At 41.4% G+C, this 23,600-nt stretch overlaps 1 protein-coding gene across 3 annotated transcripts in view; it reads right to left on the bottom strand.

Moving 5' to 3' along the window:
- CDK19 (cyclin dependent kinase 19) overlaps nucleotides 1-23,600 on the bottom strand; it is a 128,680-nt gene that overhangs the window by 32,090 nt on the left and 72,990 nt on the right. For all 3 annotated transcript variants that reach the window (XM_032101482.1, XM_032101481.1, XM_032101483.1), the window contains 2 exons: nucleotides 3,890-3,947; nucleotides 2,522-2,653 (listed from right to left, as the gene is read on the bottom strand). In XM_032101482.1, coding sequence (XP_031957373.1) covers nucleotides 2,522-2,653; nucleotides 3,890-3,947 — 190 coding nt within the window. The remainder of the gene's footprint in view (nucleotides 1-2,521; nucleotides 2,654-3,889; nucleotides 3,948-23,600) is intronic.

A 23,600-nucleotide genomic window follows, 5' to 3' on the forward strand; every position in this document is an offset into this window, starting at 1 on the left:
CTCCCACTGCATGCCAGGTACTATGTAACCATTCACACCCCTCCTGGGTGACTCACTGGTGTGATACAAGAAATAAAAGCCTCAGAAATAATAAACTACTAGCAAAACCAGATCTCTCCAAAGTACCATTGTCCTCTAAAGTTTCATAAGAACTTCTTGCCTGTGTTTTAGTATAGACTAGAGATCCCTTAGGGCAAGAACCAAGTTATTTATGACATAATTAAACAAACAACAGCATTATACTAATTCATCCTTCAAAGAGATACCCTGAGATAATGATACATATCACTCACCCAAATCTCTAAACAATATGCTATCTATCAAAACCAGGTAGCTGTCAGTTGAGGTAACTTCCCCATACCACACACACAGGTCAGTCAGTAATCTGGTCCATCTGCATCAGTGTTTTCCACTATGAACATAGGGCAATTTAAGCATCTAATTTACAGGTGTTTGAGGCAATCTGGTTGGTATTTTCTTTAAAACACTTCTGCAAACAGAGACTTAGTAGCTAGCAGCCCAGTCTGCATGGTGGCAGATGTGAAGCAGGCTCTAAGAGTTTGCTTCTGCCACCACGGGATTGTGCCAGAACCATGCAGGGGACGGGGCATTACAAAGCTCCATCCCCAGCTCCCACTGGAGCAGATACCCTGGGATACCTCTGTCTCAGTTGAGGCAGAACTCCAGAGGGAGAGTGCTGCCATGCAGGAGTCAGTCTGCAGGGTGACACTGGCCTCACATTGGGAGATACACCCTGCTTGGGGCACTGGGACACCAGCAAAAGGAGCTGTGGGAGGAGGTGAAGAGACCATGGGGCATCAGGAGAACAAACAGAACACAAACACGGTTACTTCAGGGATGCTGAAAAGATTTCTAGAGGACTTGGGGGTAAACTATATGTGTCATTCCTCAGGTCTGCTACTGAGGAAGAAGGAAGAACTGGTTGGGGATATGATAATCAATGGCAGCCTTGGCTGTAACAACCATAAAACAGTGGAGTAACGAAGGCCAAGGAGCAGAGGTAACCAGCATGGTCAGAGGCTGGAGAGCCTGCTCTGGGAGAGGATACTGAGGGACATGGGCTTGTTCAGACTGAAGAGGAATCTATGAGCATCCCCCAGTACCTACACAGAGGTGACCAAGATGACGGAGCCAGGCCCTTACAATGGCATACGACAGGAGAGTGAGAGATTATTGGCATAAACCAAACCAAGAAATTGTAACTAGGTATAAAGAAAAAAATTCTTTACTAGGAGGGTGATTTTGCAGTGGAACAGGTTAACCAGAGAGGGTGTGAAATCTTTGTTGTTAGAGGTTTTCAAGATGTAGCTGGCCAAACCCCTCAACAGACCAGGCAGAATTCATAATGGGCACTGCTTTGGGCAGGAGGATGAACAAGAAACCTCCTAAGGTCCCTTTTGACCTGACTGAATCTGTCTGCAATTAGTATTTTTCTTTGGACCAGGTTTTTGGTTTTGAAATGGATCAGATTTCCCCCACTTCTGATACTTCAGCTTCTGCTGCAGAGTTCTAGAGTACACAAAATAAACTCCTGCACTGGAGGAGTCCAAATGGAAGTGGAAAGGAGTAAAGAAATGAAAAGTACAAGTCTACATCAAAAAAGTCAGGTGTCAGTTCATTCATTCTCCAAACGTTTCCCTGTATATGGTAGTTGAATAAACAGGAGTTACTTGGGGAAAAAAAAAAACAACACACTGTGAGCCTTAGAAGTGTTGGTCCACCCAAGGGAACACTCAAACTGAGATGCCAGTATGACACAGTATTCTGTAACTCTCTGAAAAAAGGCCCACAAAGCATCTCCAAAGACTTCTGCAACAGAAAAATGCCTGCCAAGAAAGCCACCTCTGTACTCATAGGAACGATTTAACACTATTAACAGAGGGTCACTCTTTCCTTTGCAGTTCAATATGTAACCCAACCATGCAGCCAGGATACCTCCCATGCACCTCAATGCTCTAATTCTCCAAACAGCTGGGCACCCAGGCTGATTGTGCTTCTGGAACTTAGCAGGGGACAAACAGCCTGGCTACCAGCATTTCCTGAACGTGGAGCTTCATAAATCATCAGGAGTAAACAACGTGCACATTATGCACAGCACAGGAGACCAGCCCTCTGCTTATCAAGCCACACATTTCATAGAAGCATCTAGACATGTAACACCCGACAAGACTGCCATAGCTGTTTCCCTTTTGAAGGTTTACAACATTACAAGATTCTAAGCCTATATTAAGAAAACATATAAACCAATTCAAAGGATATTTTTGTTTTAAAAACAAAACAAAACAAACAACATACTTTAAATGTCTAGGTTATATTGAAAAATAAAAGCACCATCTTCAAAAAGTTTTAATCTTGATTAATCTTTTATAGATGGGATCATCTGCTACTACTTCAGGGACAAAACCCCAAAACTAGCTGGTCAGCTGATCATCACATCTCTTGTAAGGCTACTATCCTTACAGAACTTGCAGGCAAACGTCTTTCTTACAGGACAACTTACCAATGGCCTTTGTGTAATGTCTGGCCCCAAGTAACAGCTCTGGAGCTCTGTACCAGAATGTCACCACAACTGGATCCAAGTCTGCCAATGGCTTCAAAGGCGAGTTAAACAATCTTGCAAAACCCATATCAGCTGGAGAATGGGGAGAAAAAATGAGAAGAGTATTTAAATTTTAATACAAATAAATCAGAATTTAACAGTATTGTCAAAAAACAATTACAACAATAGCTCAAAAACATTAAAAATTAAAAATCAAAGTTTCTAACAAAACAAAAACTACTTACAACAATACTGGACCAAATTTATCTAAGGCTAAATGCCATTTACTTCATTCCTAAGACTATGAAGGATAACATCTGGTGTTTTTTCATCATGGTATTGTAAAACTTTACATAACACAGATACCTGTTCATTTTTTAAAACTGTAACAGAAACTTGGTTAACTGAAGTTGAGTAGTAGGTCTCTAATGTACATTTTCTCCTTTATTTTTATAGATGCTTACAAAACTGTGAGTCCTTGTGGCCGCTGTATATTTACCCAAAGTGCAAAACCAAAATGACTGCAGTGTAGATTGTTTTGCACTACTTTTCAAGGCGTGCCTCCTACTTGACTTGGAGGAATGAGGTTCAGAGTCAGTCAGCATGCGCTGTTACAGAGATGTATTTTAAAACTAAGCATTCATTCTATAGAATTCAAAAATTCTCTTTAGAATGAGCCTTGTAAGTAACAGTAAGAAATGCTAGATGGAAAGCGCAAAATTTGGTGTACTGTCAAACCCACACATTTTAAACCCAATTCAAATCTGAAACTTTTATTTTACACAAACTTGAGTATTGCCACATGCTTTATTTAAAAAAGGTAATACCCACATCACTAAAACTGAGAAGGTAATTAGATTTTGGATAAAGACCATCACAGCTACATGTGTTACTCATCTTGACACCAAGTAACTTTTGTGTCGCAAACCTTTGGATCTCTACAAACATGTGCAGTAATGTTATTTATATTAAAAATTTTTAAAAAGCACAATTTATAAGTAACAATGCTAACTTATGCTAACTAATCATAGTAGAAGTCAAAAGAACCTTGGCCATCAGCACTGATCTCTGTAATTATTACTTTTTTGTTTCATACAGATGTTTTTATATATCATCAAATAACCTTGGCAAGCTTAGAAGTGTCTAATAATATACTTGGAATTTCTTAAGTCTGTAAACTCAGTGAATGAGATTCAAAATTGAACTAGCAGTTGTAGATACATATACTCAAAGAATACTGAAGATCTGTTTCTATCTTACACTGAAGATGTCTTTTTTTTTTAATATTAAACCCTTAGCTGCACAATTAAATTTTCTCAAAATGTTTACCTATTTTAACTCTTCCTCTTTCAGGACCTTCACCCATTACCAGAATGTTTGCTGGTTTCTGGAAAACAAAAGTAGAATTTTTAGCTGACCAGCCTCTGTTGATTATTTTTAAGAATAATAAAATTACATACATTTATTTTATAATGAAAACATTTCTAGAAATATCCTTAAAAGTCTAAAATTACCGTACCTTTATGTTGCTGGCATTTAGTTTTTATCTCTATTTACCAATTTCACAATTAGAAAACAGAAATATACTTTGACATTTCACAGTAAGAAATGCCATCTTTAACTAAATGTGCATTTCCATTGTTACTAGAATGATTATACTCACTGGAGAGATTTTCTTCTACAGGGAAGTTTTATATCAGGCTAACTTTTATGCTACACATAAATAATCTGGTAAGAACCACTTTTGCTGGTGTAACTTATTTACAGTGATGCCAAATCTTGGTATGCAAATGGATAGGTGAGAGTCATTTTTGTTATCATCCAATATAACTACATTTTTAGAACTGTGCTTGTTTTTAGTGTATGAATGATAAAAATTGCATGGGCAAAAGCACTTTTTTTTCCACAAAGTTGATTTCATGCTATGAGAATTCACTGGAAACAGGAGTATACACACACAGCTACATCCCAAAAGCTTTTGACAGTGCAGACAGCAGCTTTACAAGGAGAACAAAACCTTTATCGGCATTTTTTGCAATCTATTTGTTTGCAACCAGCTGTTTGTGAACACCACATAAAATCTGCACATGACATCACAGCAATTGTTCTGCAATTAGGATCTAGGTTCCCTCAGACATCAACAGTCATTCCTTGGAAGCTTTTGCCCTATTGTGTTCACAGCTGTAAAAAAAGTAAACAAGATTGAAAACATTAAGTGATTTGAATGAAGAGATGCATAACAAAGCTTCAAAGCAGAATTTTTAGAATGTTCATCCAAACAATAATTATATTTAAATCCTTAATGCCTACAGAGGGGTCTGCTCAAGCAGGATTTGTTCAAGAATCTGCAAGAGATGTCCAGAAAACCAGTGTCAGAATCTCACTTGAATTCCCAGTTCCTTGCCACTATTCACCTGAAATGAGACACTCAAACTAGAGTTACTAATTTGGCTCCAAATTACACATATTTAGCTTTTTTTAAAAAGCAAGCAAACAAACAAACAAAAGCACCCTACTTCACCTATTCTTTCCCCTTTCCCCAGGAAGCTGGTTTTTCCCACCCCACACCCAGTGCTAGACATTGTTTCTTCCCTGGCTCCAACCACTGCCTCTCTTTCTAAATGCATCTTTTATTCCCCCTTTTTTAATTTCTAATTCTCAACACCATCCCTGACTTTTCATTCCCCAACATGTATCTGGAATCATTCAAGAGGGAATATGCACTCCCTTCTTGGAAACACAAGAGTGATTTCAATTGACCTTGAGCAAACACTCGCCAGCAAATCCAGGAAAGAGAAAGACGATGCTTGCTCTTAGCTAATATTTAATGATAATAAAATCAACACCTCAAGGCAATTGTCAAATGCTGGTTGTACGTTTATGTATTACCCTGAATTGAATATTCCAGAGAACAGAATAATCACTTTCTGCATATTCAGTAACCAGGCAGCAAGAGAAGCATGCCAAGTTGACACTACATTTTACCTTTGTTAGAAATCATATGGCTACAATTGTCCTAACCAAGAGAGCAAAACTCCAGTTTCCTTGATGAAATTCTTCCTAAACTTTTACCTAGCAACTTTGATTCAGAATTGAGTATGAGTTTACTGGATTGATGCTCCAAAGCCAATTGTATGAGGTTCAACAAGGCAAAGTGTTGGGTCCTGACCTTGGGTCACAACAATCCCATGCAGTGCTGCAGCCTGGGGAAAAGTGGCTGGAAAGCTGCAGCAACAGGCACTGGAACAGGATGCCCAAGAAACTGGTAGAATCACCATCCCTGGAAGTGTTCAAAAAACATGAGGATGTGGCACTTGAGGGCATGGATTAGTGGTACACATGGTGGTGTGAGGTTAATGGTTGGACTTGATCTTAGAGGGGTTTTCCAACCTTAATGATTCTATGAATCAAAAATACTTCAACTGACCTTTACATTCAGGATTGGATTTTAAGCACTATAAAAATGCATTTATTTGTCAAATGAAGAAAGCTGATAAAAATGTAGCCACTGCACTGATTCATAAGTCAGGTTTTTTCAAATAAAAGAATTACAGTTGTAAGAAATAAACATTATAACTGCAGGAGATGTACAAAGATAAAAATTAAAATCTAAGCAGAAACAACAGGATTCTCAAAAAGAATCTCACAAGAGCCATATTTTATCTGTGACAATACAATATTCTCCAAGCAGCAATTTCTTCAGAGAAAAAAACTCCCAACTATTTTATCTGCTGACATAATCCACAATATTCACAGAATAGTTGAGGTTGGAAAGGACCTCTGGAGAGCATAAAGTCTCAAAGCAGGATTAACTACAGCAGATTGCTCAGGCCTGAGCCCAGTTGGGTTTAACCTCCATGGATGGAGACTTCACAGCCTGTCTCTGAAACCTCCAGTGTTTGACCACTCTCACAGTAAAAAAGGTTTATCGATACACTATATTTACATCTACTGCCTCCTGTTCTACCACTGGATAGCACTGCAAGGAGTCTGGCTCAGTTTTCTTTATTCACACTTATCAGGCACATACACACATTGATAAGATCCCACGAGCCTTCTCTTCTTGAGACTGAATAGCCCCAGCTCCCTCAGCCTCAGACTCCCTCAAGCCCTAGGAGACCACCTTAGTGCACCCATGAATACAGGGGATACACTAGCTTAGAGTATATGGAAGCAAGAGACTTGTCCATTTATGTATTTTTTAAGCCAGAATGTTTTGAAGAGATGTTGTTCTGATTTAAATCTGTTCTAATATGTAATCCACCAAGGATCAGAACCCCGCTCAGGCAGCCAGCAGAGAAACAAACTGATTTATAAATTCGCAGATGTCATGTTCATTAGCTCTTGTGAACCCTTCTGAGAGAGTCAGGGGCAGGGGAAACAGAGAAGGAATAAAATGGGAAACAATTAAAGACTTATTTCCAAAACAGCAAGTGCTTCTCCTGAGGCACCACCACCGGTGTGAAGACAGCAGGCATTTCATGGATGGCAACCTGACACCTGCAGGATCCCCACTGTCTCAGTAACATCTTGCATCGTGGCACCTTCCTGCAAGGTGAGAAGTCTTGGTTCCACCCTGTTCCTTAAATAACAAGAAGCATGTATCTCGACTTCTTATTTCCCACATGAGCAATTTTACCACTTGGTTATCTACTAACCAGCACTTCCTGAGTTCCTCTTGCTAATCAGAGCTGTTCTGGCTGGGAAAGGCTAAACACTAAACCTGATGGGACCCACCTTTTCGAGACGCAATATATGATATCCAGTTCCTGTGCCCATGAATTTTTATTTAATAAACAGTCACAGAGGAGCTTAAAACATAGTCACATATTTTGTGGTTGTTTTATATAATAATGGCTTGAATACTGTAAAACTCGCCCCAGAGTCTTCACAATGCACATACCACGTTGAGAGTAACACAACCCCCACAGAGCAGCAGTGCTTGGCTAAACAAGCGGCACCAAGGCAGAGCAGCAGAACTTTAGGTGCTCAGGTATGGACGAAAGACTGGTTTACTTCAGAGGGATTAATCTGGCATCAGAGATCCTCAGGAAACTATGTAATGAAGGTTTCCATCATGAGGTAAGAGAAAGGACTACTAAAGGGGAATTCAAACAATCTCTGCTTCTTGGAGAAGGTAGAACGTGTTAGTTCTACCTTAGTTCTTAGTAATCTCTGAAAATGTACCATTTAAATATCAAAACATTTTACTCCAAGATAGTCACTTAGTCGACAATAAAACTACATTTTAGTACACTATAGTTACTGGACAGCTGCAAAAATCAGATTAAAATCAGGAATTAAAAAGCCCCACACTTCATGTATGTTCAGCCTACATGTAAGTCAGAAGCACCAGTCTAGTCCCTAACAAAAATCCTACTGCTATCCATGTGGTGAAGGTGGAAGGAACCATCAAGAACCAAGCAGCTAAAGACCAAAAGCTGACACATACTTAAGAGTAAATCATGTCTCTATCCAAGAGGACAGAATTTTAATAAAGAAAGTTTGAGAAGCCCTGCTTAAAATTATTAATTAACTCCTCTAGAGTAAAGAGTGGGACAACTCAACAAGTAGTATACTTTTCAACCAGTTACATCCTAATTAATACTCTGTTTCCCTCATACTCTCCCCCCTTCCTGAGAACACAAACACCAGCTGGGAAGCAAAGTGATGCTGCTGCATCTCCCCCTATCTAGTTGCTATAGGAACAACAGAAACAGTAAGAATTAGGAGTCTCACATTTAATACAAGCTATAAAAATGAACAAGTGAATCCCTGCTGAGAAATTCAGTTGAGGTTTGACTGTCTAAAAAACATTTGCAAAAAGAGCAAGGTCAACAGCAACAAACAACTGAAGCAAAAATCTGAAATATCTGCAAAAAGGAATGAAGATGATGATGATTCTTTACAAGTCTTTACAATAGGTTATTTACAAGCAATAAGCATGGATAATAACATTTACTTTTCTACATTGGTGGGGGAGAGGGAATAAAGCAATTAAAAAAAATCTCGGTGGGAGAGAAATGAAAATGTTGGACTAACAAATGCATTTTCACAAATATTGGAAGTGCCATGACTGGGACTCATCCATCTGAAGATACGCTTCTTAGTTTAATATTTAGACAGTAAAACAGAAGAAAGGTTGAAAGAAAAGAAACCATTTATGGTATTAAAAGGCTATAACAGTTCGAAACAGGAACAACAACCTAACAATAGATGGCAATACTTCAGTTTTAATGGTTGTTGTTATCTCCTGAACTACAGCAGTGACACAGTTCTTAAGAGATTTGGTGCAGAACTACAGTCCTGTGAGAAAATGTCCATAGGGATATACCACTCTCCATGCACCATTCTTTATTGTTTATATCCAAACAAATGTGTTTCCCTTTTGGAATGTGGCACTGGACAAAGAATAATCTGAAATTAGGAGGCTTCTATTGTAACAGAGATTGCAAGTCTTACAGATAAAAGCTCTCCCCACAGTTACTGACACTGCCTTGTGATGAAGTCTTTTCAAGTTTCCATTATTTAAAAAACCAATTGTAAACAGCACAGTGTTGATACATAGAGATAACTTTCATTTCACAAGCAAAAATGAGAGCAATAGTATTTTTGTCTCAGCTGTTAGCATGCTGCTCTCCAAATGACAAAGGTCCTGAGTGAGATGGTAGTGTTCCACTCTGCAGGCACCACTCCAAAGACCACTGAGCCTTTCAGTTCAAGATTAAGAGTGAGATGCTGACTGTTCACAGAAATTTGCAAACAAAGCTTTTGTTCTTCTCATCTGTAAGGAAATGTAGGCACTTCCCTGCCTTAAACCCACTGTTCAAACCCAGACATTGTGCTCAGATCAATTAACTGGCACATATGTACTAACACTGCTGCTAATAATTGAGCTAATTAAATCTAATTTAAAAAATTAAAGGCTCTTAAAATATTTTATATGCACTGCAAACCTCCAAATCATTACCACTTCCATATAAAATACTTCCATATATTAAAATGCACGTAGGAAAATTGTTATCTCCACTTCTCTTTTTTTAGAAAGCTGGCCAACATTTTTCTGATACTGAAGCACTAGACAGAAGCATACCATATAGAGTAAAATATCTTCACATCTGCTTCTCTTTAGCCTTACACACTGCAAATTCATATGAGAGTCACTACTCTGATTACATACCCATCAATTTCAACTTGGTTTTTATCAGATATTATCCTTAATGTTACAAAAGCCTAACTATATTTCATTATATTTTTGGCCTAGATTTGTAATCCATACAATTTTCTTCCACTATTTCTCTCTTCTGTTGAAATGATTGACCTTGCAAAGTAATATCATTAACAAATCCCATCAAGATATTTATCATTTCATTTGAATCAATAATGTAATACAGATATTATCAAATTATCAAAAGGCCAAACATAAAGCTGATTACTACAGCACATGATCTAAAGTGTCAGCAAAATCACAAGGAACACAAAATTCTTTGAAATGGTAGATCATTCAACTGAACTCAAAACTTATCTAAATCTGAAAAGGAGGAAAAAAATAAGAGGTAAACACATTAAGTAAGTATAAGACTACACAGGAAACAAAGAGTACCATAGAATGCTTTTATCCTATCCAGCAGAGTGTTTGTGCCTCTGGGATAACAGATTTTAAAAGGGAAAAAAAAGTTATTACACAGAATTAATTGAGATCAGAGTAGAGAAGAGTGGGAATATGTGAGAGAAACTCTGCAGACACCAAGATCAGTGAAGAAGGAGGGGCAGGAGGTGCTCCAGTCTCTGGAGCCACAGTTCCCCTGCAGCCTGCGGTGCAGACCATGGTGAGGCAGGATGTCTCCCTGAGGCCCACTGTGGTCCACAGCGGAGCAGAGATCGGCCTATGGAGAAACCCCTGCTGGAGAAGGTGGATGCCCAAAAGAATTGTGACACAGGACTTGTGATTCCAGGGGGGACTCATGCTGGAGCAGCCTGTTCCTGAAGTGCTGCACTTCATGAAAAGGAAAAAAAAAAAAAAAAAAAAAAAAAGACCACACTGGAGCAGTCTGTGAAGAACTGAAACCCGTGGGAAAGACTGCTCTGAGAAGTTCATGGAGGAGTTTCTCCCGTGGGAGGGACACAGTGGTGGAACAGGGGGAGGACTCTCCCCTCCCTAAGGAGGCAGCAGTGGCAGAACCAGAATGGGATTAACTTGCTGCTAACCCCACTCCCTATCTCCCTGTGCTGCTGAGTGTAGGGAGGAGGTAGAGAATCGGGAATAAAGTTAAACCCAGGAAGGACAGAGGGTTGGGTGGGGGGAAGGTGCTTTTAGGATTTATTTTACTTCTCATTATCTGGCTCTGATTTTGATCGGGAATAAATTCAACTAATTTCCTTAAGTCTGGTTTGGCTGTGATGGCAATTAGTGAGTGATCTCTCCCTGTCCTTCTCTCACCCCATCAGACTTTTTTTCCTACTTTTTTTTCCCTGTTGTCATAGGTTAGCAAGCATCGTCCCGGAAGGGACGTCCTTGCTAAGAGGTGCTTACAGTTTCCTCTGGGAACTGATAGAACCTATCAGCTGGCCAGTTTGAATATGGACAATTCTCTAAGCCACTTAAAGTTGTGATCACCTCTGTTATCCACATTTAAGAATAGGCAAACTCCCCCTCCAAGCTCTCTCTCGTTTCCGCTGCTGGGGCAGGCGGCTGCAGGCCCCGTGCGGGGGCCAGCGGGCCCGGCCAGGCCCTGCTTGGGCCAGGCCGGGCCGGGCCACGGCCATCCTGAAGCCATGGACCTGTTCCAGCCATGGAACCCCCCCCCACTGCCTTGCCGTGGGCAGCCGGAGCGGCTCGGCTCTCCCCCCTCTCCACTGCGATAAGAAAAATTCAACATTCCAGCTGCAAAGCTGCAAGGCCGAGGTGAGATTAACCCTTTTTACTGCTGTGAAGAGCTGAAAACCTGAGGGAAGAGAGAGAGGAGATGCTTAAAGCTGAAATTCTCTTGTGAAGCTATGATATATCAGAGTATCCTGTTGTAATTTCATGAAGATATGGGGGGTGGAGTGTTCAACTCGTGAGCAAAAGCACCTGCGTTGAGATAGGCAGATGCTGATGCAGCTGTAATTTGATGAGAAGTTTGAACAGGGAGAGATGGACCAGATGAGGACTTTTGCTCCAAACGGGAAAGGAGAAAACCTCAGTCCGTAGAGATGCTCCCAGAGATAGTCCTAACGATGAAGATGATGAAGACCCTTTGCTCCCAGGGAAGGAGAAGGGCCTCTGTTTTTGTTTCTGAACGGCTCAACCTTAAAATTATACCCCAAAAAACTTCAAGAGTGGACCCTCGAAAGCAGTTGCGGGAAAAGCTGCAAGTCGGGGGAAAGGACTCACACGCAGGCAGAGAGACTCCTCTTCCTAAATGGACTGAACAATATTTGGAAGTGGGCGGCTGTCTCGTTGTGATACTGTTTTCATAGCATGAGCAAGAAGAGACTTCTCTTTCTAAATGGACTGAACAAGGTTATTATGGAAGTGGTAAACAGACTGAACATCTTAAGGGTTGTCTTTTCACATTGTCAGTGGGAGAAGGGAGGAAGGTGGGGGGAGGAGGAGAGTTCTGAAGGTGGTATTTTTTTTTTTTTTTTTCTTCTTTTAGGTCTGTTAATAAACTTCTTTATATTCTTTCAAGTTTGGTGCCTGTTTTGCATTTCTCCTAATTCTTATCTCACAGCAGATAAACAGTAATGAGTATTTTGGACCAAACCACTACACTAAATTGGTGTTTCCGCCCGGTTACAAACCGAACCCGCGACAAAATGGTGGAGAATGCGGGCAATTGATGAGAACTGTGAGATAATGATTAATTAGGAGGAATACTGGGCAAAGCAAGTATTAAGTCATAAGTTAAGTAGCATGATAGTGAGAAACTTATATTGCAATTGTATTGAACTATCTAGGGGTGGAATATGGTAGAAGTTGAATGTAATTTTGATAATAATTCTTAAATGTGTCTTCACAGAGGTGAGGGGTGGAGAATGTCATAGGTTAGCAAGCATCGTCCCGGAAGGGACGTCCTTGCTAAGAGGTGCTTACAGTTTCCTCTGGGAACTGATAGAACCTATCAGCTGGCCAGTTTGAATATGGACAATTCTCTAAGCCACTTAAAGTTGTGATCACCTCTGTTATCCACATTTAAGAATAGGCAAACTCCCCCTCCAAGCTCTCTCTCGTTTCCGCTGCTGGGGCAGGCGGCTGCAGGCCCCGTGCGGGGGCCAGCGGGCCCGGCCCAGGCCCTGCTTGGGCCAGGCCGGGCCGGGCCACGGCCATCCTGAAGCCATGGACCTGTTCCAGCCATGGAACCCCCCCCCACTGCCTTGCCGTGGGCAGCCGGAGCGGCTCGGCTCTCCCCCCTCTCCACTGCGATAAGAAAAATTCAACATTCCAGCTGCAAAGCTGCAAGGCCGAGGTGAGATTAACCCTTTTTACTGCTGTGAAGAGCTGAAAACCTGAGGGAAGAGAGAGAGGAGATGCTTAAAGCTGAAATTCTCTTGTGAAGCTATGATATATCAGAGTATCCTGTTGTAATTTCATGAAGATATGGGGGGTGGAGTGTTCAACTCGTGAGCAAAAGCACCTGCGCTGAGATAGGCAGATGCTGATGCAGCTGTAATTTGATGAGAAGTTTGAACAGGGAGAGATGGACCAGATGAGGACTTTTGCTCCAAACGGGAAAGGAGAAAACCTCAGTCCGTAGAGATGCTCCCAGAGATAGTCCTAACGATGAAGATGATGAAGACCCTTTGCTCCCAGGGAAGGAGAAGGGCCTCTGTTTTTGTTTCTGAACGGCTCAACCTTAAAATTATACCCCAAAAAACTTCAAGAGTGGACCCTCGAAAGCAGTTGCGGGAAAAGCTGCAAGTCGGGGGAAAGGACTCACACGCAGGCAGAGAGACTCCTCTTCCTAAATGGACTGAACAATATTTGGAAGTGGGCGGCTGTCTCGTTGTGATACTGTTTTCATAGCATGAGCAAGAAGAGACTTCTCTTTCTAAATGGACTGAACAAGGTTATTATGGAAGTGGTAAACAGACTGAACATCTTAAGGGTTGTCTTTTCACATTGTCAGTGGGAGAAGGGAGGAAGGTGGGGGGAGGAGGAGAGTTCTGAAGGTGGTATTTTTTTTTTTTTTTTTCTTCTTTTAGGTCTGTTAATAAACTTCTTTATATTCTTTCAAGTTTGGTGCCTGTTTTGCATTTCACCTAATTCTTATCTCACAGCAGATAAACAGTAATGAGTATTTTGGACCAAACCACTACACTAAATTGGTGTTTCCGCCCGGTTACAAACCGAACCCGCGACAAAATGGTGGAGAATGCGGGCAATTGATGAGAACTGTGAGATAATGATTAATTAGGAGGAATACTGGGCAAAGCAAGTATTAAGTCATAAGTTAAGTAGCATGATAGTGAGAAACTTATATTGCAATTGTATTGAACTATCTAGGGGTGGAATATGGTAGAAGTTGAATGTAATTTTGATAATAATTCTTAAATGTGTCTTCACAGAGGTGAGGGGTGGAGAATGTCATAGGTTAGCAAGCATCGTCCCGGAAGGGACGTCCTTGCTAAGAGGTGCTTACAGTTTCCTCTGGGAACTGATAGAACCTATCAGCTGGCCAGTTTGAATATGGACAATTCTCTAAGCCACTTAAAGTTGTGATCACCTCTGTTATCCACATTTAAGAATAGGCAAACTCCCCCTCCAAGCTCTCTCTCGTTTCCGCTGCTGGGGCAGGCGGCTGCAGGCCCCGTGCGGGGGCCAGCGGGCCCGGCCCAGGCCCTGCTTGGGCCAGGCCGGGCCGGGCCACGGCCATCCTGAAGCCATGGACCTGTTCCAGCCATGGAACCCCCCCCACTGCCTTGCCGTGGGCAGCCGGAGCGGCTCGGCTCTCCCCCCTCTCCACTGCGATAAGAAAAATTCAACATTCCAGCTGCAAAGCTGCAAGGCCGAGGTGAGATTAACCCTTTTTACTGCTGTGAAGAGCTGAAAACCTGAGGGAAGAGAGAGAGGAGATGCTTAAAGCTGAAATTCTCTTGTGAAGCTATGATATATCAGAGTATCCTGTTGTAATTTCATGAAGATATGGGGGGTGGAGTGTTCAACTCGTGAGCAAAAGCACCTGCGCTGAGATAGGCAGATGCTGATGCAGCTGTAATTTGATGAGAAGTTTGAACAGGGAGAGATGGACCAGATGAGGACTTTTGCTCCAAACGGGAAAGGAGAAAACCTCAGTCCGTAGAGATGCTCCCAGAGATAGTCCTAAAGATGAAGATGATGAAGACCCTTTGCTCCCAGGGAAGGAGAAGGGCCTCTGTTTTTGTTTCTGAACGGCTCAACCTTAAAATTATACCCCAAAAAACTTCAAGAGTGGACCCTCGAAAGCAGTTGCGGGAAAAGCTGCAAGTCGGGGGAAAGGACTCACACGCAGGCAGAGAGACTCCTCTTCCTAAATGGACTGAACAATATTTGGAAGTGGGCGGCTGTCTCGTTGTGATACTGTTTTCATAGCATGAGCAAGAAGAGACTTCTCTTTCTAAATGGACTGAACAAGGTTATTATGGAAGTGGTAAACAGACTGAACATCTTAAGGGTTGTCTTTTCACATTGTCAGTGGGAGAAGGGAGGAAGGTGGGGGGAGGAGGAGAGTTCTGAAGGTGGTATTTTTTTTTTTTTTTTTCTTCTTTTAGGTCTGTTAATAAACTTCTTTATATTCTTTCAAGTTTGGTGCCTGTTTTGCATTTCTCCTAATTCTTATCTCACAGCAGATAAACAGTAATGAGTATTTTGGACCAAACCACTACACTAAATTGGTGTTTCCGCCCGGTTACAAACCGAACCCGCGACAAAATGGTGGAGAATGCGGGCAATTGATGAGAACTGTGAGATAATGATTAATTAGGAGGAATACTGGGCAAAGCAAGTATTAAGTCATAAGTTAAGTAGCATGATAGTGAGAAACTTATATTGCAATTGTATTGAACTATCTAGGGGTGGAATATGGTAGAAGTTGAATGTAATTTTGATAATAATTCTTAAATGTGTCTTCACAGAGGTGAGGGGTGGAGAATGTCATAGGTTAGCAAGCATCGTCCCGGAAGGGACGTCCTTGCTAAGAGGTGCTTACAGTTTCCTCTGGGAACTGATAGAACCTATCAGCTGGCCAGTTTGAATATGGACAATTCTCTAAGCCACTTAAAGTTGTGATCACCTCTGTTATCCACATTTAAGAATAGGCAAACTCCCCCTCCAAGCTCTCTCTCGTTTCCGCTGCTGGGGCAGGCGGCTGCAGGCCCCGTGCGGGGGCCAGCGGGCCCGGCCCAGGCCCTGCTTGGGCCAGGCCGGGCCGGGCCACGGCCATCCTGAAGCCATGGACCTGTTCCAGCCATGGAACCCCCCCCCACTGCCTTGCCGTGGGCAGCCGGAGCGGCTCGGCTCTCCCCCCTCTCCACTGCGATAAGAAAAATTCAACATTCCAGCTGCAAAGCTGCAAGGCCGAGGTGAGATTAACCCTTTTTACTGCTGTGAAGAGCTGAAAACCTGAGGGAAGAGAGAGAGGAGATGCTTAAAGCTGAAATTCTCTTGTGAAGCTATGATATATCAGAGTATCCTGTTGTAATTTCATGAAGATATGGGGGGTGGAGTGTTCAACTCGTGAGCAAAAGCACCTGCGCTGAGATAGGCAGATGCTGATGCAGCTGTAATTTGATGAGAAGTTTGAACAGGGAGAGATGGACCAGATGAGGACTTTTGCTCCAAACGGGAAAGGAGAAAACCTCAGTCCGTAGAGATGCTCCCAGAGATAGTCCTAACGATGAAGATGATGAAGACCCTTTGCTCCCAGGGAAGGAGAAGGGCCTCTGTTTTTGTTTCTGAACGGCTCAACCTTAAAATTATACCCCAAAAAACTTCAAGAGTGGACCCTCGAAAGCAGTTGCGGGAAAAGCTGCAAGTCGGGGGAAAGGACTCACACGCAGGCAGAGAGACTCCTCTTCCTAAATGGACTGAACAATATTTGGAAGTGGGCGGCTGTCTCGTTGTGATACTGTTTTCATAGCATGAGCAAGAAGAGACTTCTCTTTCTAAATGGACTGAACAAGGTTATTATGGAAGTGGTAAACAGACTGAACATCTTAAGGGTTGTCTTTTCACATTGTCAGTGGGAGAAGGGAGGAAGGTGGGGGGAGGAGGAGAGTTCTGAAGGTGGTATTTTTTTTTTTTTTTTTCTTCTTTTAGGTCTGTTAATAAACTTCTTTATATTCTTTCAAGTTTGGTGCCTGTTTTGCATTTCTCCTAATTCTTATCTCACAGCAGATAAACAGTAATGAGTATTTTGGACCAAACCACTACACTAAATTGGTGTTTCCGCCCGGTTACAAACCGAACCCGCGACAAAATGGTGGAGAATGCGGGCAATTGATGAGAACTGTGAGATAATGATTAATTAGGAGGAATACTGGGCAAAGCAAGTATTAAGTCATAAGTTAAGTAGCATGATAGTGAGAAACTTATATTGCAATTGTATTGAACTATCTAGGGGTGGAATATGGTAGAAGTTGAATGTAATTTTGATAATAATTCTTAAATGTGTCTTCACAGAGGTGAGGGGTGGAGAATGTCATAGGTTAGCAAGCATCGTCCCGGAAGGGACGTCCTTGCTAAGAGGTGCTTACAGTTTCCTCTGGGAACTGATAGAACCTATCAGCTGGCCAGTTTGAATATGGACAATTCTCTAAGCCACTTAAAGTTGTGATCACCTCTGTTATCCACATTTAAGAATAGGCAAACTCCCCCTCCAAGCTCTCTCTCGTTTCCGCTGCTGGGGCAGGCGGCTGCAGGCCCCGTGCGGGGGCCAGCGGGCCCGGCCCAGGCCCTGCTTGGGCCAGGCCGGGCCGGGCCACGGCCATCCTGAAGCCATGGACCTGTTCCAGCCATGGAACCCCCCCCACTGCCTTGCCGTGGGCAGCCGGAGCGGCTCGGCTCTCCCCCCTCTCCACTGCGATAAGAAAAATTCAACATTCCAGCTGCAAAGCTGCAAGGCCGAGGTGAGATTAACCCTTTTTACTGCTGTGAAGAGCTGAAAACCTGAGGGAAGAGAGAGAGGAGATGCTTAAAGCTGAAATTCTCTTGTGAAGCTATGATATATCAGAGTATCCTGTTGTAATTTCATGAAGATATGGGGGGTGGAGTGTTCAACTCGTGAGCAAAAGCACCTGCGCTGAGATAGGCAGATGCTGATGCAGCTGTAATTTGATGAGAAGTTTGAACAGGGAGAGATGGACCAGATGAGGACTTTTGCTCCAAACGGGAAAGGAGAAAACCTCAGTCCGTAGAGATGCTCCCAGAGATAGTCCTAAAGATGAAGATGATGAAGACCCTTTGCTCCCAGGGAAGGAGAAGGGCCTCTGTTTTTGTTTCTGAACGGCTCAACCTTAAAATTATACCCCAAAAAACTTCAAGAGTGGACCCTCGAAAGCAGTTGCGGGAAAAGCTGCAAGTCGGGGGAAAGGACTCACACGCAGGCAGAGAGACTCCTCTTCCTAAATGGACTGAACAATATTTGGAAGTGGGCGGCTGTCTCGTTGTGATACTGTTTTCATAGCATGAGCAAGAAGAGACTTCTCTTTCTAAATGGACTGAACAAGGTTATTATGGAAGTGGTAAACAGACTGAACATCTTAAGGGTTGTCTTTTCACATTGTCAGTGGGAGAAGGGAGGAAGGTGGGGGGAGGAGGAGAGTTCTGAAGGTGGTATTTTTTTTTTTTTTTTTCTTCTTTTAGGTCTGTTAATAAACTTCTTTATATTCTTTCAAGTTTGGTGCCTGTTTTGCATTTCTCCTAATTCTTATCTCACAGCAGATAAACAGTAATGAGTATTTTGGACCAAACCACTACACCTGTCCAGTTGAGAAGGCTTTGGTGGGCACCAGACATCCAGCCCATATCAAACCACCATAAAATGGTACACAAAATTTTACAGCTAAGTGTCACCAGATTGGATCTTTTAAAAATTTTCCGAAATTAATTTTATTATCATTAGAGGAATATTAGTGACAACAGAAACATTTAAAAATGCATGGTAACTTTTTATCTCTACTCTTCATCCTCATGAAATAATTTTAAAATGAATTGTGTACAGAACTGATAAAGAAATGGAAGCATGTGCCACTCTTTGAGGGGAGGGGGAAAAAACCTCTCTTGCATGATTCTGAGATATGGCAACTGGATATTCCATCACAAACCATGCTGTCGGATTATGGTAGTGACTTATGTATTTCATAGCAGCTAAACTGATCATGGTCAAAACAGTCATTTAACTCCAGATACCAGGAATTCTAACAGCAACTACAGCTGCAGAATTTACCTGAGACTGATGGTAAAACATATTACTAATTAGGAGTGGGAACAAACTATACAGAAGATACCTGAAGTATTTCCTTGGAATTCCTTAGGTAAAGATTTTGGTTAATCACTTTCCTTGCTTGTATTCATTATGTCTTGAGAGGGGAAATGTGCTGTTTTCATACGGAAGTTAGCTAGCAAAGAAATCTTTTCATGTTTATATACTCTTATAAAACTTTTCTCTGCACAAAAGCAAAAGTAAAAGAAAGCAGAAACACAAACTTTGTCCACAGTGCAACCATATATCTGCACATATTTAAAAAAAAAAAGTCCCTGAATTAAATTTAAGGTGATCTAGCCTTCAACAAAAGCAAAGATGTCACTATATAAGCTTCATTACAGATTGATTTAAACCAGCCCAAGAATCTGGATACTCATCTGGAGGATCAGTCAAAATCACACAATGCTTTGAGCTGGATAGGACCTCTGGAGGTCATCTGGACATTTTGCAGCTCAAAACAGAGCCAAACTTGAAGCTGCATCAGATTGCTCAGTATCATGATCAAGGGAGCTGGAAGTCTCCAGTACTGGAGGGTACCCTTCTGGTGGGCAATGCCTGGCACTGTCTGACAAAAAAATTGTTTCCCGTCACCTAGTCAAAATGTCTCTTGTTACAAAAAGGATCTGTCCCCTCTCCTCCTTCTGCATTTCCCTTAAGAAGGCTCCACCTTTTCTACAACCCCCATGAGGCAGCTCAAGTCCCCTCAAAGCACTCATGCTGCCGAGTGCAGTGGCAGCACAGCTGACGCTCACAGAGCCATCTCTGTCACTCTGCTGTAACCAACCCTATTGCACCTTCGCCTGAACAGCTCGAGAGCCACACACTTAACACCAGAAAAACATATCTGAGATGACAGCATCAGCCTGGAAGTCCAGTCACTAGAGCACACTCACTACAAAAGTATTTTACCGAAGGGAGAGGCAGACTTCTCCACTCCTGCCTCCATTTTAACCAAATCACACACAGATGTACATTCTATTCAAGTTGCTATGCCTTCATATATAACCTTAACATAATGAAATCAATGGTCGGGTAGACTATTCATGTCTCTGTTTGACTTCATTTTTCATAGGTCAGATGTTCTCTTGACATGTAATTAAGCATGTGCCTCAACTGACATTAATTCTTTGAATTCACTCCCCTTGGTTCTATCTAGGCCTTCCCCAGAAATGGCCAAAACATCCAGGTTCCTTATAAGAACGTTCTGCTTCAAAATCCACTTGAAACAATGGTTTCTTAGGCAATTTCTAGAAAAAATATTTAATTCATAAACTCATGGTGTTTGATCATTATTGAAACAGGAAAAGACTATTCACCAACTATACTCCCTGGTTAACCAATGGATAATATAGTTGCACTTATGTCATTGGAAAATTGACTGTAAACAGAAGGGGAATATAAAATAAGAGTAATCGTAAGAAGAGTATAATTCTGGGCTACATAGAAGTTCAGAAATGAAACAGTCTTCCTTTCACACACCATTTCAGGTTTCTTATGGTTGACAGGGCATTAAATTACTGCAAGACAAAAATGAAGACTACCTACAATTTTGGATGCTGGGCATTGCTTTGATTAAAACGATCTTCACAACGTAGCAGTGTACCAATAGTTTCACCCCAATCAAGGGCAATGCAAGTTAAGTGAAAAAGAAAAGGATGAAAAAACCCCACATTAGCAGAATGCCAAAACATTTGACATAAATTAAATCTTATGTTGCTATGCAACATTATCCAAGGCATTCTGCTGTTACTAGTGCTGCAATAGCATACTTGAACTTAAAATGTTACATGCAACCTTGAGAAGGACAAAGAAGGGGGAAGTCAGAAACAAAGAGAAGAATATGATCATAAATTTTCAATGAAAAAGAAAAGGTCATAAAGCAAATGTTCAAGTAATATGCTAAATTCACATTATCCCAGGGATTTTCAACACACTGCAATACACATTCCAGCAATATTCCCATGAAGCTACCCAGCAACCATCTAGGGCCTTGTCTTTAGACCTTGTCTGGGCTCTTTGGGAGCACCAAGCATAGCACAGGACAAGACAGATTGCCCAATCTCTGCTACCCCATTTCTGAACAGCGAGATGTGCAGGCCCACCACGCATGGAACAGAAGAGAGACTCACCTCAGGAATACTTTGGAAGAATGTTCTGCTTTTCATGTATTACCAAAAAAAAAAAAAACAAACCAACCCAGAGGGGATAAATTTTGTTCTGCAAAAGCACAGTCAAACTCTTCCTCCGTTGGGCCTTTAATATACATCCCGAATGCTCCAAGATACTGTGGTCAAGCCAAGTCTTTGCATCTCTGCCGTCAAGTTCTCATTACACATTCTTCACACATAATCTTTACTCAGAATAATAACCCAAAGGCAAATAAACTGAGACGATATTTGCATGTGTGAAACATTACAAACACTACTATTTTCTTCACCTTCTTAAAGGCAAATGCCAGGAGACAGTAAGTCTGACAGAACACTAACATAAGAAAGCCTATGCCTGTACTAAGCTTAGGACTAGAATTTAAGAGAAGGGGGAAATGACAGAATGCTATTCTCACCTGTTTCTTGCATTACTTTGTTTCTGTTCCTGCAGCACGAAAATTAGATACCATAACTGGCAATTCTTTCAGTTGCAGCACTAAATTCCACCATTGCCAAAACCTGGTATTTGTTTTATACAATATTCTGACTACTCCTCTTGATTTAGTAGGGTTATTAAAACAGGAGGATTAAGCCTCTATCCAATCAAACAATAAATGACTGAAAGTGAGACTGGTGACACCATCATAAAACATTTTCTTAATTGCCTTTCACGAAGTATCTTTGGCAGTAAAACTCCAATACCTCCATTCCCCCAAGAGACTGGTAGAGTCAAATAATTAACAAAGCTTTTCTGACTGCAATAAATAACATAATATGAAATGAATAAATATAAATGTAACCCATTTTCATTACAAACAAGCTTCTGCTTGGATAGCTTAGAATGACTGAATTAGGTTGAAATATTAAAAGCCCTTTAATGGGAATGTCAAAGGATGAAAAGAATAGAGTAGCATGATTACCTGAAGTGGTTACTTCCATACTGAATGGGTCTTAACAAGTCCCTTTCAGTCTGCATATGGGCATGGGAGTATAGCTGAAGGGACCCAGAACTATGGAATACATTTCTTTTGTTAGTAGAGTATAAACTTGGCAAGATTTAGAAAAGCAATCAAAACATTAAATTTTACAGGACTTTAACAAAGGTTTATGTCTAATAATATTTAATATATTTTTATTAGCTCTTGTCAGTTTATTACATAAGTAATTTTGTAGCATCAAGCTACATTTTTTTTTATCCACTTTACACATATGCTGTTTCTCTATGCTCATTATCTCAAGGATAAAAAGGTGAAATCCCATCTCTTCTCCCCTCCTTCCTTCATGTTGAATCTCAAGACTAAAACTAACCCTTAACTACATAAGCAATTTACATGCCTGTTATACTATAGCATCAACCTTCTTCTCTGCATGGAAAAAATCTAGCTCAGTGATTTATAATGTAACCCCAATCCTTATATATAGTCTTTCTTGGAACATCTTAAAGCAAGCTCCCAAGTTCCACTATTTGCAGGGCTAGGTTATGTGTCCCTTTTCCTCACGGTTTGTCCAGCAGATCAGTTTTCAGGTTTCAAGAAGAACTTTTATCACCCCAATACAAGCCTTAACACCTACAGCAATAGTGATTGGGATTTAACAGTCCTCTGGACCTTAAGGTCTTAAACTCACCATCCAGTTACCATGTTTAGACAACTTATTCATGTATCACTTGCGGCAGCACAACCCCAGGTGTCTTGCAGTGGAAAAAAAGCAGCTATGGACCCCAAATCAAGCAGACGGACAGAGTACCACTGTTCAGCTGATGCATTATAAACTAAGCTAAATAAAACATAACCTTCGAAACCCATCCCAACAGAAACTTTTTTCCTAATTTATCACCATCACCCTGTTCACCTGAGGACTCAGATTAAATCTCTCTTTATCTCTCACTCAGTTCTCTTCCCAGCTTCCTGACTTGTGGGAAATCCTCAGGCCCATGAAGATCTTTATTTTTAAGAAGACAAGCACCACTGGCCAGTCTCTTTAGCAAAACTTGTATTTCAGACCCAGTCTTATAACATTAAGTTACAGAAACCTTGTGCTCCTAGTCTTCTCTTGGAGGTTTTCCGAAGCTGTCTCCACCTGAACAAGCAGTTATGAAGTCTTTTAAGTAACTTGTAAATGCAGTCAGCTGATGGCATCCTATAATGGGGTTACAGATACTCAATTTCATTTTCACTGTTATTCACAAGAGCATTTGTTTCACAACATTAACCAGATTATAGGAGAGCAGAATCCCCACACCATTTGAAGAGCTGTCCTGCCTCACCAGCCATTACTTTACCCTTTAAAGCAGGGTCCCTGGGTAGCAGCAGTGCTCACCCCTGAGCCAACAACCTGCTCGTGTGCTCAAGGCTGGGGTTTCTGTCATGGCTGGGGCTACAACATTTCCCTTGAATGAAAAGGTACTGATGAGATTTTATGAGGCAGTGACCCTCACAGGAGACACAG

Source organism: Corvus moneduloides, chromosome 3 (assembly GCF_009650955.1).
Source record: "Corvus moneduloides isolate bCorMon1 chromosome 3, bCorMon1.pri, whole genome shotgun sequence".
Classification (NCBI taxonomy): Eukaryota; Metazoa; Chordata; class Aves; order Passeriformes; family Corvidae; genus Corvus; species Corvus moneduloides.